The 12,553-nt window shown below is 31.7% G+C and overlaps 2 protein-coding genes across 8 annotated transcripts; both read right to left on the bottom strand.

Moving 5' to 3' along the window:
* Positions 1 to 479: 479 nt before the first annotated feature.
* LOC114164389 (putative calcium-binding protein At1g02270) lies at positions 480 to 4,518 on the bottom strand. 7 transcript variants are annotated; one of them, XM_085666374.1, is made up of 10 exons: positions 4,095 to 4,518; positions 3,885 to 3,989; positions 3,669 to 3,774; positions 2,691 to 2,911; positions 2,511 to 2,587; positions 2,108 to 2,429; positions 1,563 to 1,670; positions 1,362 to 1,469; positions 1,086 to 1,230; positions 480 to 942 (listed from the first exon to the last, which is right to left on the bottom strand). In XM_085666374.1, the coding sequence occupies exons 1-10, from the start codon at positions 4,257 to 4,259 to the stop codon at positions 929 to 931; spliced, it is 1,371 nt and encodes a 456-aa protein (XP_085522500.1). In that variant the 5' UTR covers positions 4,260 to 4,518; the 3' UTR covers positions 480 to 928. The 7 variants fall into 7 exon arrangements, with proteins under 7 accessions (XP_085522500.1, XP_027904843.1, XP_027904842.1 ...); XM_028049042.2 differs by having other exon boundaries at positions 480 to 1,227; positions 2,108 to 2,233; positions 2,321 to 2,429; positions 4,095 to 4,516; XM_028049041.2 differs by having other exon boundaries at positions 480 to 1,230; positions 2,108 to 2,233; positions 2,321 to 2,429; positions 4,095 to 4,514.
* A 2,139-nt stretch (positions 4,519 to 6,657) lies between these two features.
* On the bottom strand, positions 6,658 to 12,171 carry LOC114164630 (WAT1-related protein At5g64700-like). The gene is made up of 7 exons (XM_028049366.2): positions 11,662 to 12,171; positions 11,488 to 11,550; positions 8,324 to 8,440; positions 7,908 to 8,142; positions 7,662 to 7,820; positions 7,086 to 7,237; positions 6,658 to 7,001 (listed from the first exon to the last, which is right to left on the bottom strand). The coding sequence occupies exons 1-7, from the start codon at positions 11,853 to 11,855 to the stop codon at positions 6,809 to 6,811; spliced, it is 1,113 nt and encodes a 370-aa protein (XP_027905167.1). The 5' UTR covers positions 11,856 to 12,171; the 3' UTR covers positions 6,658 to 6,808.
* Positions 12,172 to 12,553: the final 382 nt, after the last annotated feature.

Below are 12,553 nucleotides of genomic sequence, written 5' to 3'. Positions count from 1 at the left end.
GACCATCAAACTCAAAGATAACAACAAACAATTAGCTTCTCTTACCTATGCTTAATATTTTTCATCTTTTTCAAACTTTACCAACAAGCACTCTCATGGGTTGTACTACTTTACACAAAGAACAATTTCATATTAGTGATACATACCCTACATATCACTGGTATACAAAGACTCATCTTAAACTTGAAAGAGCCGCATGCAATCTAGTTTCACTCACATGCATACATGTCACCGAATCGGTTTCAAGGATAGCCCCTTACACCAAAACTCTTATGATACTCTCGAATATTCATGTAAATATATTTTTCACTCGATAGATTAGATAAATATATTATTCATGTAAATATTTTTCATAGAGGCTCTATGTAAATGATTAACCATGTTTGCTTAATACACAAATCTAAGTCTGTTTTAGGAGGTTGAGTGATTGTAAATTTTTTTCTGAACTTTTCCAAACTATAAAGTTCAAAGAATTTACCTTCTTAGGAGGGAAGGGACCTATGTTATTACAAGTGAAAGTGTGAAACTAATTTATCAAACTCTGTACAGTTTGAATTCATGGCAACTCTATCAAGGGGAAAAAAAAAATGTTACAATGTGTCTGAATCGGTGCATCTTATCAAACTACAAAAACAGGACCTAGGACCTATACACAACTATGATACAGATCATTCTTCTTTTTCTTCCTTTTGTCTCTAATCTTTCACCGGAGAAGAATAAATGGGGAAAACAAACTGGGTGATGAGTGTTGCTCACTGCAAAGGTGAGGAGCAATGCCAGAGATGATACTTTAGTGGTACTTGATGATTAGCATGAGAGCACTTTCTGGCCAATGATGGTGCAGCATCACAACACAGGGCTCTATAAAATCTCCCCAGAAAAGAACTTTTGAATCTTTCCTTACTTGTTCCACTGCTTCGCCCATTCCTTATGTACACATGTCTGTAATTCCAAAACCATTAGCAAGAATAGCCAAAATGGAGCGTATTGTTAGCAAATCAACTGGGAGCATGGCATTCTTATTGGCGAGAACACTACAGTGAGTCGTGCATGATCAGAAAGAGAGTAATCTTCAGGCCATCTACCTTTCTCCACCTCTGGAGGAAACAGAACTGCATTTTTTACACAGAAACCAATTGTTTGTTCCTGTGAATCATTTACAACCTCATCCTGCTCCCCAATTTTGTTCTCATCACTCTGTTCTGGAGCTGTTGAATTCCAGATCTGCTGCTGCATCATCCCAATCGTATCACCAAACAAGGAAGAAAAGATTATAAAAATAATAAAAGGGAATTCTTTATAATCATTCACAATAGTGGTGTATTTATCTCAAGAACTAATTTCAGTATCGATTACTTTACCAGGAATTCTTTATAATCAAGAACACCATTTCCATTTACGTCTGCTTGGAGCCACAAGTCCTTGATCTCTTCGTCATTTAATCCATGACAATGACCAGTTAAACTGAGCTGCATGGAATGAAGAAACCCACAACCATCAGGATTATTATTTCTCAGGCGAGACCAGCATGGACGGAAATTTCACAGTGCTTAGCAACATACATGTTTAAGTGCTTCACAGAAACCTGAATAGGTGATACAATCTTCATTATCAGCCTTTAGAAAGGCAAATGCATCACTCTCAGTCAATGAAGCTCTCCGTACCAAATACTGAAAAAGTAGAAATTTATGGTCAATGACAATTGTTTCACGAAAGAAAAAAACCCAAAGTAGAGGTAGGTGCTAGCTTTGACTTGATAAGTAAAATTGCACTGAAATGGAGCTATAGAAAAAACATCATTACCCTAACAACGTGTAATAAGCAATACAGATTCTCTACAACAAACTCTACCTCATTGCTTTCTCTGTTCCACAATATTATATAATGTACATCTACACCTGGCACTATCTTTTAACAAGTTTAACTAATACACCAATTAGATGTATTGACGTTTAGGAGAGTACAACTAATCAGAATCCTTGTCCAATATATGAATGTTTTGCCTCACTAACTGTCCAACTCTACTTTTGCTTAAAGAAAATAATATTTAAATCTTACAGGAAACACCTTTCATCAAAAATTCCAGTCAGATTATTTTATGATTTACCTTGAACATACCGAACACTGCTTCACTCCAACTTGCTTTTAGTAGTTTTCGATATTTGTCAGGATTTAGGAGCCAAATAAAATCAACAGCACATATATTTCCCCTATGATTGCGGTGGCTAACCCACTGCACAATGTTAAAATAAATGCAAGTGATTGGCAGTTGGCACATTACACAAAAGAAAGAAAACACTAGACAGCGGTAATTTATGACCTTGTCCGCATCTGCATCAGTGTAATCATGTGCTGTATCGTAAGATGATACAAATCCCTGAGACCTCAGGAACTTGTAGACATGTCCACGTTTGCTTCCATTCCAGTCACTGAAATAAAAAGCAGTAAATAAAACCATGATTCAAGTCTATTAAGAAAAAAAAGTACATGGAAATCGGTTTCCAATTTACCCGCAGAGCATGATTGGCATTGGCTTGAGTTGAAAATCATTCTGATATGATTCTACGTATTGAAGAATCTTGTAAACCTGCAGAAAAGAAAATAGTAACGTGTGTAAGTCTAAGCGAGACACCAAACTTGATATTTGGTTTGAGATTTAAATTAGATGTCACGTTGATATGCTTAGATACCTGCTGCAGTCGTACAAGGGATAGAGTTGAATCGTGGGGAAATAGCAGGTGAGTGTTAACAATCAAAATCTCCTGCCTAATATTACTGCTTCGCCATTGTGAAAACGCAGAACCTAGTTCAACATGTAACAACTGAGCCACACGATCTCCAAAGTCATTGAAGTGTAACTCCTTGTAATTAAAAATATTAAAGTATTCCTTTAGCACTGCTATTAGAAGACCTGCAGACCCCGGAGGAAATTATATCAAAATTTCTACTTCTTAGTTTGTACAAAAATCTTCAAGTGGCAGTTATGGAGGAACAAACTAGGCACATTATGAAAGCCGTATTAGTACTCAACGAAACTTGTATTCAGAAGAAAATTAAAAACAGAACATGTTTTTCCTTTCAAAAGAATTTTACTTGTTTGTTCCCTTTCTAGATAAATACTCTCTGTGGTATCCAGTTTGCCAACTCGAACAAATTATTATCTGATCCCAAATGGGAGGACTCGCTTCTCTGAGTTGAATTTTCACATAAGAACGAAAAGTTTGTTTCTATCATTCTTCATGTCTAATGAATACGTAAAGACTTATCAAAATTATAATAATTACGAAGAGAAAACACAATGTTAGTACACATTTCAGCCTAAGAAGAATCTAACAATACACCTTCAGTCTCATTTTATTTTGATACGTTTGCAATATTCATCTGTCACTTAAGAGTATCAACAATGTATTTTTTTCCAATAATATTCTGAAGAATAATGGCATGCAGGTTACCTTAAATGAGGCGGAAAAGTATTAAATGTTTCAACAATAATATTGGATTGTTAACTCAAAGTCCCATTGAAAAAGAGATAACTACCCATTTAAATTCAGAAAACAGCATGTAATTGCAAATAAAGAAGACGACAAAATTCCGACAAAACCGATTGTAAAAAATCCAAATAGACTTCATAGGAATTGAGGGACAACGTGCATTATATATTATCATACCGTCCCCACGGTTGTTTGTCCTTCCAAGCTTGAAACTAACGTAACCAGCGTCCCCAAGTCTCTTCTCATACAAATTAACAAGTTCATCATTCCCAACCCAAAATTCCTGCGAAAGTAAAACCCACGTAATGATTAGCTTTTCGACCCATTACAGAATAATAATAATCATAATAACACATCTCCCAGCAATGAATTTCAGTTTTTGACGACGCAAACCTGAAGACAGATAATTGAAGACATCTCATTCAACAACCAGTCCAATATCCTGTGGTTCCTCGCCAACCAATACGCTCTGTAGTCGCTCTCGCGGCAACTCGGATCCTGCTTCCATGAAAAAGAAAAAAAATTGAAAATTGAGATTACCCTTTTGAAACGGTGATTGATTAACATTGTTGGTATTATTGAGAATGTTAAAAATATAAGAACCTCATGGTTGATGCGCTTGTAAATGGGAGCGAGAATGTTAAAAGTGGTGCAGGTAATAGTAGGTTGTTGTTGTTGTTGTTGTTGGTTTTCCTTAGAAGAAGCAACTGAGAAACCCCCAAACCTTGAAATCCTTCCCATGCTCTTAGCCCACCTATCCGTTCTCATTCTACGTCCCAACCCAATCCACCAATGCTGCTACCTGCCCCTGAAGATGCCTTTCTTCTTATTTTCCTATGTTACCGATGACGATGATGAAAACGTTAACCGCAAATGAAGTGGTTCGATTACGAAAGACGATGATGCCGACGAGGATGATGATGATGATGATGATGATGGAGGTTTGAAGAGAGAGAAAGTAAGAGAAAAAGAATTGAGAAAATGTTCGATAATAGAAAACGTTGGGATTTTATGTCTCATAAATAGGGATTTTCGAATTTCCCAACCCATTTTAACTGCCAACCCAATCCCAACTCAATCGAACGAGTATCTCACCGTATCACGTTAATCATGCGATTCATTCCTTTTCAAAACATTTAACACTATATTTGAGTTCAACAATTCAAAAATGTGACTCACACACAAACTATAATGAAATAATAAACTAATAATCTATCTGTCTGTCGATTTAGTTTTTTATTGTCCCTTCCTGTTAAAAAAAATACTTTCTAAAAAACAAAATATTTCATTTGTAGAATATTACAAAACATAGATTAATATTTTAAGCACTAATAAGAAAAGGCAATGATGAATTATACATTCAATTTCGCGAGTAAGAATATTGAAATCAATTATATATCCAAATTCGTGAACATAAGAAAGAACATCGCACATGTTTTCTATTTTAAGTATTAGAATGGATATGTTTTTGAGATCAAATAAAAAATCTCTCTTGTTTATAAGAATTGAAAAAAAAAACTTAATCTTTATATATTAGTTATATTAGCTATTTAGTTTAATTGGACTGATTTATAGTTGGTCTATTTTAGTATAAGCTTTTCAACTTCTAAAATTAATGCGGGGAATGGTAGTACAGGGAACTAATTCGTGGAGTCAAATTCTATTTAGTTTTAAGTAACGGGTTAGTTATGATGTTTTATAAGTCAAAAACACAACAAAGTTTTAATTAGGAAAATGGTGATTTGACACACTTTTATTTTTGACGTTCATTTGATACCAAATTTTAATGATATAAATTAACATAATAAAAATAAAAATAAATTAAATATTATAATAAAATAATAACTTTTCAAAGTGTAAGTTGGAAGTAAGAAAAAAATTGACTGTCAAATAACTACTCTTTTAATTGATTGTTTTCTCTCTTTTCAAAGAGAGATGATCATCACATTGAGAAATTGGTATTTGATGATAGTAAGAACTATATAAAATTTATAATTAATAACATATTGTGTTGAGGGTATCGAAATCAAGAGATTGGATATATATATATATATACATATATATATATATATATATATATATATATGATACCAAGATAAGTACTTCGAAAGGATAGGACTACTTTGAAAGATAAAGATATTTAGGACAAAATTAATAAATGTATGATTACATATGGTATAAAAAAAAATCAAAATAAAGCCAACATAAGAAGAGAAATTAATTAAGGGTTAAATATATTTTTTATCCCTTAATTATAACGCAAAATTGGAATTGATCTTTTCTTGAAACTTTGATTCTATTTGGAACACCCAACTTTAGAAATGATTGAATATATAGTCTATTCCACTCAACGACATTAAATTCTCTCTAATGTATCAAACGATGTTCCATTGTAGTGTATGCACGATTTACATGTCATTTTACACGTTTTGTACACAAGTCGTTCCCCATTCAAATTCCTCATCTCTTTCCTCTTACGCGGAGTTACCTTCTCCATAATGTAAAGTTAAGCAGAAGTGTAAAAATGGGTTGTGACTCGTGCGTTAACCTACCAAAATTGGTTGTGTCAGGTTGTAATTTTTGACCTCCCAACCTGTTTTAATCCAACCTACATAACCCACCAAATTGGTGGACTAGCTCTCCTAGCCCACCGGCCCGTTTTGCTTTGTTTTTTATATTTTTTAAATTAAAAATTAAAATAAAAAAAATAAATTTTCTATATTAAATTTTTGTAGATATAAATGTGCAATACTATCATAATTTAAATTATTAACACTTACAGACTAAGTTTCAATTATTAGTTATAGTAGAGTAATTAATATATAAATGTAATAATTATTTCAATTTATCCAATTAAAAATATTAATTAATCAATTCAAAGTTTGAAAAATATTTATATGATTAAATATGTTTTAAATATTTATTGCTAATATACAAATAAATTTTAAAAATTAAAGTTACAAATTAAAAAAAAAAAAGGTGGTGGGCCAGTCTACCAGCCTGTCGTAACTTATCCTATAATTGAATTTTTTTGTGATGGTTTAGTCGAGTCTAACTTATTTTTTATAAGTCAAGAATGGATCATACCAAAATAGGCCGGACCAACCCGTTTTACCGTCTTTAAATATAAGGTAATCATAAGGTCTGGTCAGAGATAGGCTCAAAATAAAGTAAAAGCCATCTAAATATATAAATATAAAAGATATGTCCAAGTATGACTATCTATTGGTTACACTCTTATTGTATATGTATTCGTAAGCTAACTATAGACAAAGCAGAAGTCTTCGTAAGAACATTATAATAATAATTTATATTTTTCAATTTCTATCGGTCTTCTCATTGGCAGGTGAAATACTTGGTACCACCATGGCTGTGGAATGAACTCCAAGAGACTCTCGTGCCATGCCTGTTGAAACCTCTCCACAGGCTTCAACCATACTTTCTGTCTCTTTTTCTTTGCCCCACAAAAATGAGTACAACCCCGTTAGGATCAAAAGCATGCCCACCAAGCTGCAAATAAGTTTCAATTTTTCATTACTCACTTTCACGGATGCATAAATATCGTGTGATTGAAGGAAAAGCATTCACTCATACATGCCAAGACTGATTGGTTGACCCAGTAAGATAGCTTCTGATATGGCCACAAAAATAAGAGCCAATGGGTTGAACATTGTGGGATAAGTTGGTCCTTTGATTGAAATTGCCCAATAAATTAAGCAAAACGTAGCAGCTGTGGCCAATGTTCCCTGTACAAACAACCCTTGTTCATTAATAATGCAGAATCATACTACTTCACATCTTCACTTCCTTTCTCAAAACTTAAGGTTACTGCATTTTCTCATTACTAAAAGTTGATCAAAGCCAAGGAATCTTGGGTAGTTCCTGTTAAAAACACTAATACACAATTATATATAAAGGGGTTTCTATGAGGCATTACCATGTTGAATTAGTAAACTCAAACAATATTGCTTTAATTTGCACAAACATCAAATACCTTATCAATTTGCACAAACAATAAACTTTACCACTCAAGTACTAATTAAAAACTTGTTAATTATACCTCTGGATATATTTGTTTAGACCACATGTACATCAATTTAATATATATGTTTAGCTTTAATAATTTATATATGATATTGGTGTATATGAAGTATAAAGTAGCAATGTTACCGAGTATATTATTGTGATAAGTTGTAGATTCCACTTTAAACTCCAAGTAACTTTTCTGCAATCTAAGCATATTCCGACTATTGCTGCTTGAACTGATGCTATAATGCACGTAAGCATTGTTCCCCAATATTTGAATGGAAATATTTGAAGCAACTTAACCTGTTTAGAGTGAAAAATATCCAATATTGTAGAGTTTTTAGAGAAAGAAAAAGTAACGAATATGAAGAAGAGGGAATGAATGAATACTTGGACGATGAACCAAGCTGTGTATGAGAAGCAGCTACCAAGCAAAAAAAGAGTGCCACGAAGCATGTTTGGTTTGGAAGACTCAAGTGTTGGAGTGTGTGAATGATGGGTAGATAAACCAATATAGAATTCGTTTCCTTTGTAGAGAGAAGTTGTTAATGCTCCCCCAACACACAAGGTTGCTCCTATTGTCTTCACTTTACTCGTCCATCTTCCAAACTCCACCCTCTCCATTCTGTCATGTATCACTCAGAATCTAGCATATGCATATTACTGAAACTTCTAACTCCTTTGTATAAACTTCTTATATCATATCAGTATTAATTAGTTCATACGAATAGAAAGAAATACATGAATATTCAGTTAGTATATGTTTATACATATAATGGATGTTCTTTGTATATGCGTATATATACCTGCATATGATAGAGAAAATGAAAGTGGAGATAGGAACCAAGCTGAGAAAATTGACAGAGTAAGTAGCTGATGTATCTCGCAGACCATAATAGAACAGTCCCATGCCCAGTGTTATCCTGCGATCATATCATCATATAGTTAAAAACTCTAGATCATAATTACAACAGATAAATGTATTCAAATTATTCAACAAGTAATAAAACGAAATGAAAACGTGTTTTCTTAAAATTTTAAAAAATATCATAAAATAAAACTCATAGAATTTGTTAAAATTAATCATATGCAAAACAATTAAAAAATATATATAACCCATCCACTCTTATATTGTAAAATATAATCTTCATATTTGTTTTTTTAAGGATTATTCTTGAACAATAGTATTTTTAGTATTTATTTCGAGAATGCTTTTAAGAATTATGTTCATTCTTTGTAGAATTAGTTATCTATGAATTCTTATATAATTAAATATTAATTTTTCTTTTTAAAATTTAACCTTAAATTTTATTTGGTTTAACGACAATTAAAAAATTTATCAACCATATAATCATATTATTTTATATTTTGTTTTCTTAATGGCATATTTGTATGGAGGAAAAAAATAGAATAATGACTTTCATTTTTTTTTTGTATTTAAAAAGTGGAAAGAAAATAGAGAGAATAAAGTTGAACTAAAAAACTCAAAAAAGAAAATAATATTTCACTTTATATCAAATTTCAACATTATTTTTTCTTACTTTGCAATTTTCTTGCCCCCTTGAAGCAAATGATAATGTCTAATATATATTTCTTTCAATTTATTCTGTTTAAATTAAATTTTGATTATTTTTAAAAAACATTAATAAATTAGTATTACAATATAAAATTTTATATCATAAATATGTTATAAATATGTTGTTTAATCAAGTTGATTTATTATAAATTTTAATTATAATATAACTTGTATACTAAACACATTTATTTATTATTAATTTTAATTTTAATGATAAAAAACAAATATTTATTTTATATTTCAAAAATCTAAAATATGATTTCTAAAAATCGTAAAATACATCAATTTTGAACAATTTTGACATCAGCTCTAAGTGTATCATATTTTTATATTAATTACGAACTAAATACTCTAATCCATTAAGTTGCTAATATTCTTTTCCTTTGAGTAGAGATGTTAACGGGGCGGATAGAGTACGGTAGTAGCTCTTCCGCACCCTATCCACCATATAAATATTTGTTTCGTACCCGTACCTATATCCGTCGGGTATCCATTGTGTGGGTACCCGTCTATTTTTTTCATATCTGCAGGTATCCACGAGTATCCGCGGGTATTTACAAAGTTATTTAAAAAATAAGTATTTAATCATAAATTCAAATAAAATAAAATACATTACTGTCATAAATTTTAAATAAAGTTCAAACAAACTCAAGTCCATACAAGTCCAAATAATCATGAAAATAAATATAAAATGACGTTCAACACAATGAAAATTCTTTAATTAGTGCTTTGATCAACAAGCCCACTTTCTCCGATGGATTCTTGAGAAAAAAATTAGGTCAAAATGTTTTTTACTAATATATATATATATATATATATATATATATATAAGGGTATTTTTGTAAATTAAAGTTTAGCAGGTACGGGTATTCATGGATACGAATACTATGATACCCGTACCCGCCCCGTTAACATGCGGGTATCAAAAATACATGTACCTGCAGATAACGAGTATACATTTTTAATATTCATTTCCTACTCATTGCGAATTTTATCCGTGGATATCCGCGGGTACAAATATTTTTGACATATCTGTATATGAGAATAATAATATTGAATATTTAAAAGAACATATGAAAATAAAACCTTTTTTGTAAAGCAAGGTAGAAAAGAATAAATGAAGAAGATTATAAGATTGAGAAAGCATATGTTGTTGATAGAAATATAACACTTTATGTGTGGATACAGTTTATTTTCTTTCTCAAAACTATGTGGATAGAAATATATTTTATAATGAAAAAAAAAATGATGGATTATATGCTCATTATTTTTTAAGGATTTATGTGCGGTCATATATAACTAGTTATCGGTATTTATTATTTTAAAATAAATAGAAATAATTTAATAATTATACATCCACACATTTTTTATATTCATCTGTTAAACCAAATTTCTCTATTTCCTTGAGCTGTTTGAAAACCCTAATTTCCACTAGTTACGTGACGTGGAAAAATTAAAACATTGATTATTAGAGTAACCGAAAGCTGCTGATACCCAACTAATGACTTCAAGCAACTTAGTTTATAGATTTCTTTGGAAAATCTGAAGCTTATGTCATTTCCAAAATAAAGGTGTCTTCTCACCACACAACCAAACGAATAAGAACATAGCACAAGTTCATAATCACCATTAAAAATCAGTTTCGTAATCACCATATAAGTCAGTGTTGCACTATTTACTAGATTTAGGAGGTACGTGCCTAGTGTCACCTATCCCTCGACATCGATAAATGCAGGGTGGTTGTCATGTCAGGTTTGACAAATTAAGTAGAAGGTTGTCTTTTTTCCTTTTTTTTCATTGTGTTTCGTTTGTATTTTGAACTGGTACTAACAAAAAATAAACTTCCAAAACAAATGGGGCACATTCAGAGGACAATTTTCTGTTTGTATATATAAGATAAGATATGTCTCTATGTCTGTATTGTAACAATGAATAAGACATGCATGTCCACTGTACTTCATTATTTACCATTAAGCTATAGATGAAAGAAAAAAGCTAAAATTTATTAAAAATAATGTTTTTTTTTTTTAATTTGTTTCATTTACTGAAAGAGAATAAAAGATAATTGTTTCTCTTTTACACGCACGCACCAAGAAATTTCCAGCCATCAAATTTGATTCTTCCTCACAAAAAAAAAAATTCCACACGGACATTGATTTGCAAAAGTTAATTAGAGAAAGATACATTCAATTATCAGTGCCATCCTTATAAAACTTGAAAAATCGAGTGTTGAAGATGAAAATATCAAATTTCGTACACTGCAATGGAATATGCTATGAAATTATGTATGGACAGAAAGCTAGTTTTGACAGAAACTGGATAAGCTAATATCTGTGTTCATTTTTCAGTGATTTTTGTTGTAAAAATGAAATAAGCAGATTAATGCATGCGTACCCCACTAAGGCGTTAAGGAAGAGCCAGAACCAAATCGACCACTTCAACTTCTTTTGACGGCCTCTGCAAATGACAACACATCGTAAAGAGTGAGAAGAAAATGTGGAAGAAAGTTGATAGATGCAGAAGAGTATATAATAAGAAGAAGATGAATATGAAATTAATATATATTGCCTTTCAAAGTAGAGAGCAAAAGGGGCAACACAAACAGCAGCAACAACGTGACGGTAGGCGATGAGTGCGAAAATGAAAGTGCCCTCAACAAGTATAACCCTCGATAGAATCTGCATCCCCGTTGCAAAAACTTGCACTAAAAACATGCTAAGCACAGTCTGCGAACCCTTCAACCATTCCTTAACAACTTTCATTCTTCTATTCTATAACACTCTCTTTCAATTCTCCTTATCTAGATAGAAAAGAATCAAGCAAAAAATGTGGGCAGAAAAAGGGTTTTCTTTGGGTTGGCACAGGAATCAGGAACTGAACTTTGTGTTATCTCTGATTAGCTCATGAAAAAGGGAAAAAGATTAACTAAAGAGAATCTAATATTGAGATCGCACACATGGTACAAAAAGCATAAGCATAAGTAAAAGTTGCAGAGTTTTGGAAGGTAGAGAATGATAACAGATGCCATACATTTCTTTTGTAGAAACTATACCGTAAGTTAGGAAACTCTCGTGTCACCCATGTTTCTGGCTTCATGTATTTTATACATGCATTATTAATTAAGTAGGGACATTTTTCAAGGCTATTTCACACATCACATTTGTGTTGGACTCATAAAAATGATACGTCTTGGAAAATTTCATATCATCTAAGATAAGTTAAGAAGTGGATGTCGGTGACTATATAATAGATTTTAGGTCCATGATGTTCTTTAGTCCAAGTCAAAAGCACTTTGAGTTAGTATTTGACTTTTCTTATACTCTTGTAGTAGAGTGTTGTGAGGTATAGTTAAATTCTTACTCTCGAGAGTGTGGTTGGGATCAAAGCATTGAGAGTATTTTTTTTGTATGTTGTAAAAATTTGCACATAGTAATTATTCTTTGGTTGTCTTTGGATAGCG

The sequence above is a fragment of the Vigna unguiculata genome, chromosome 9, assembly GCF_037176805.1.
Source record: "Vigna unguiculata cultivar grain cowpea cultivar isolate G323 ecotype 2 chromosome 9, ASM3717680v1, whole genome shotgun sequence".
NCBI classification, from domain to species: Eukaryota; Viridiplantae; Streptophyta; class Magnoliopsida; order Fabales; family Fabaceae; genus Vigna; species Vigna unguiculata.
Note: the sequence above shows the minus strand (reverse complement) of the source record. Positions and strands in the feature narration are given on the sequence as shown.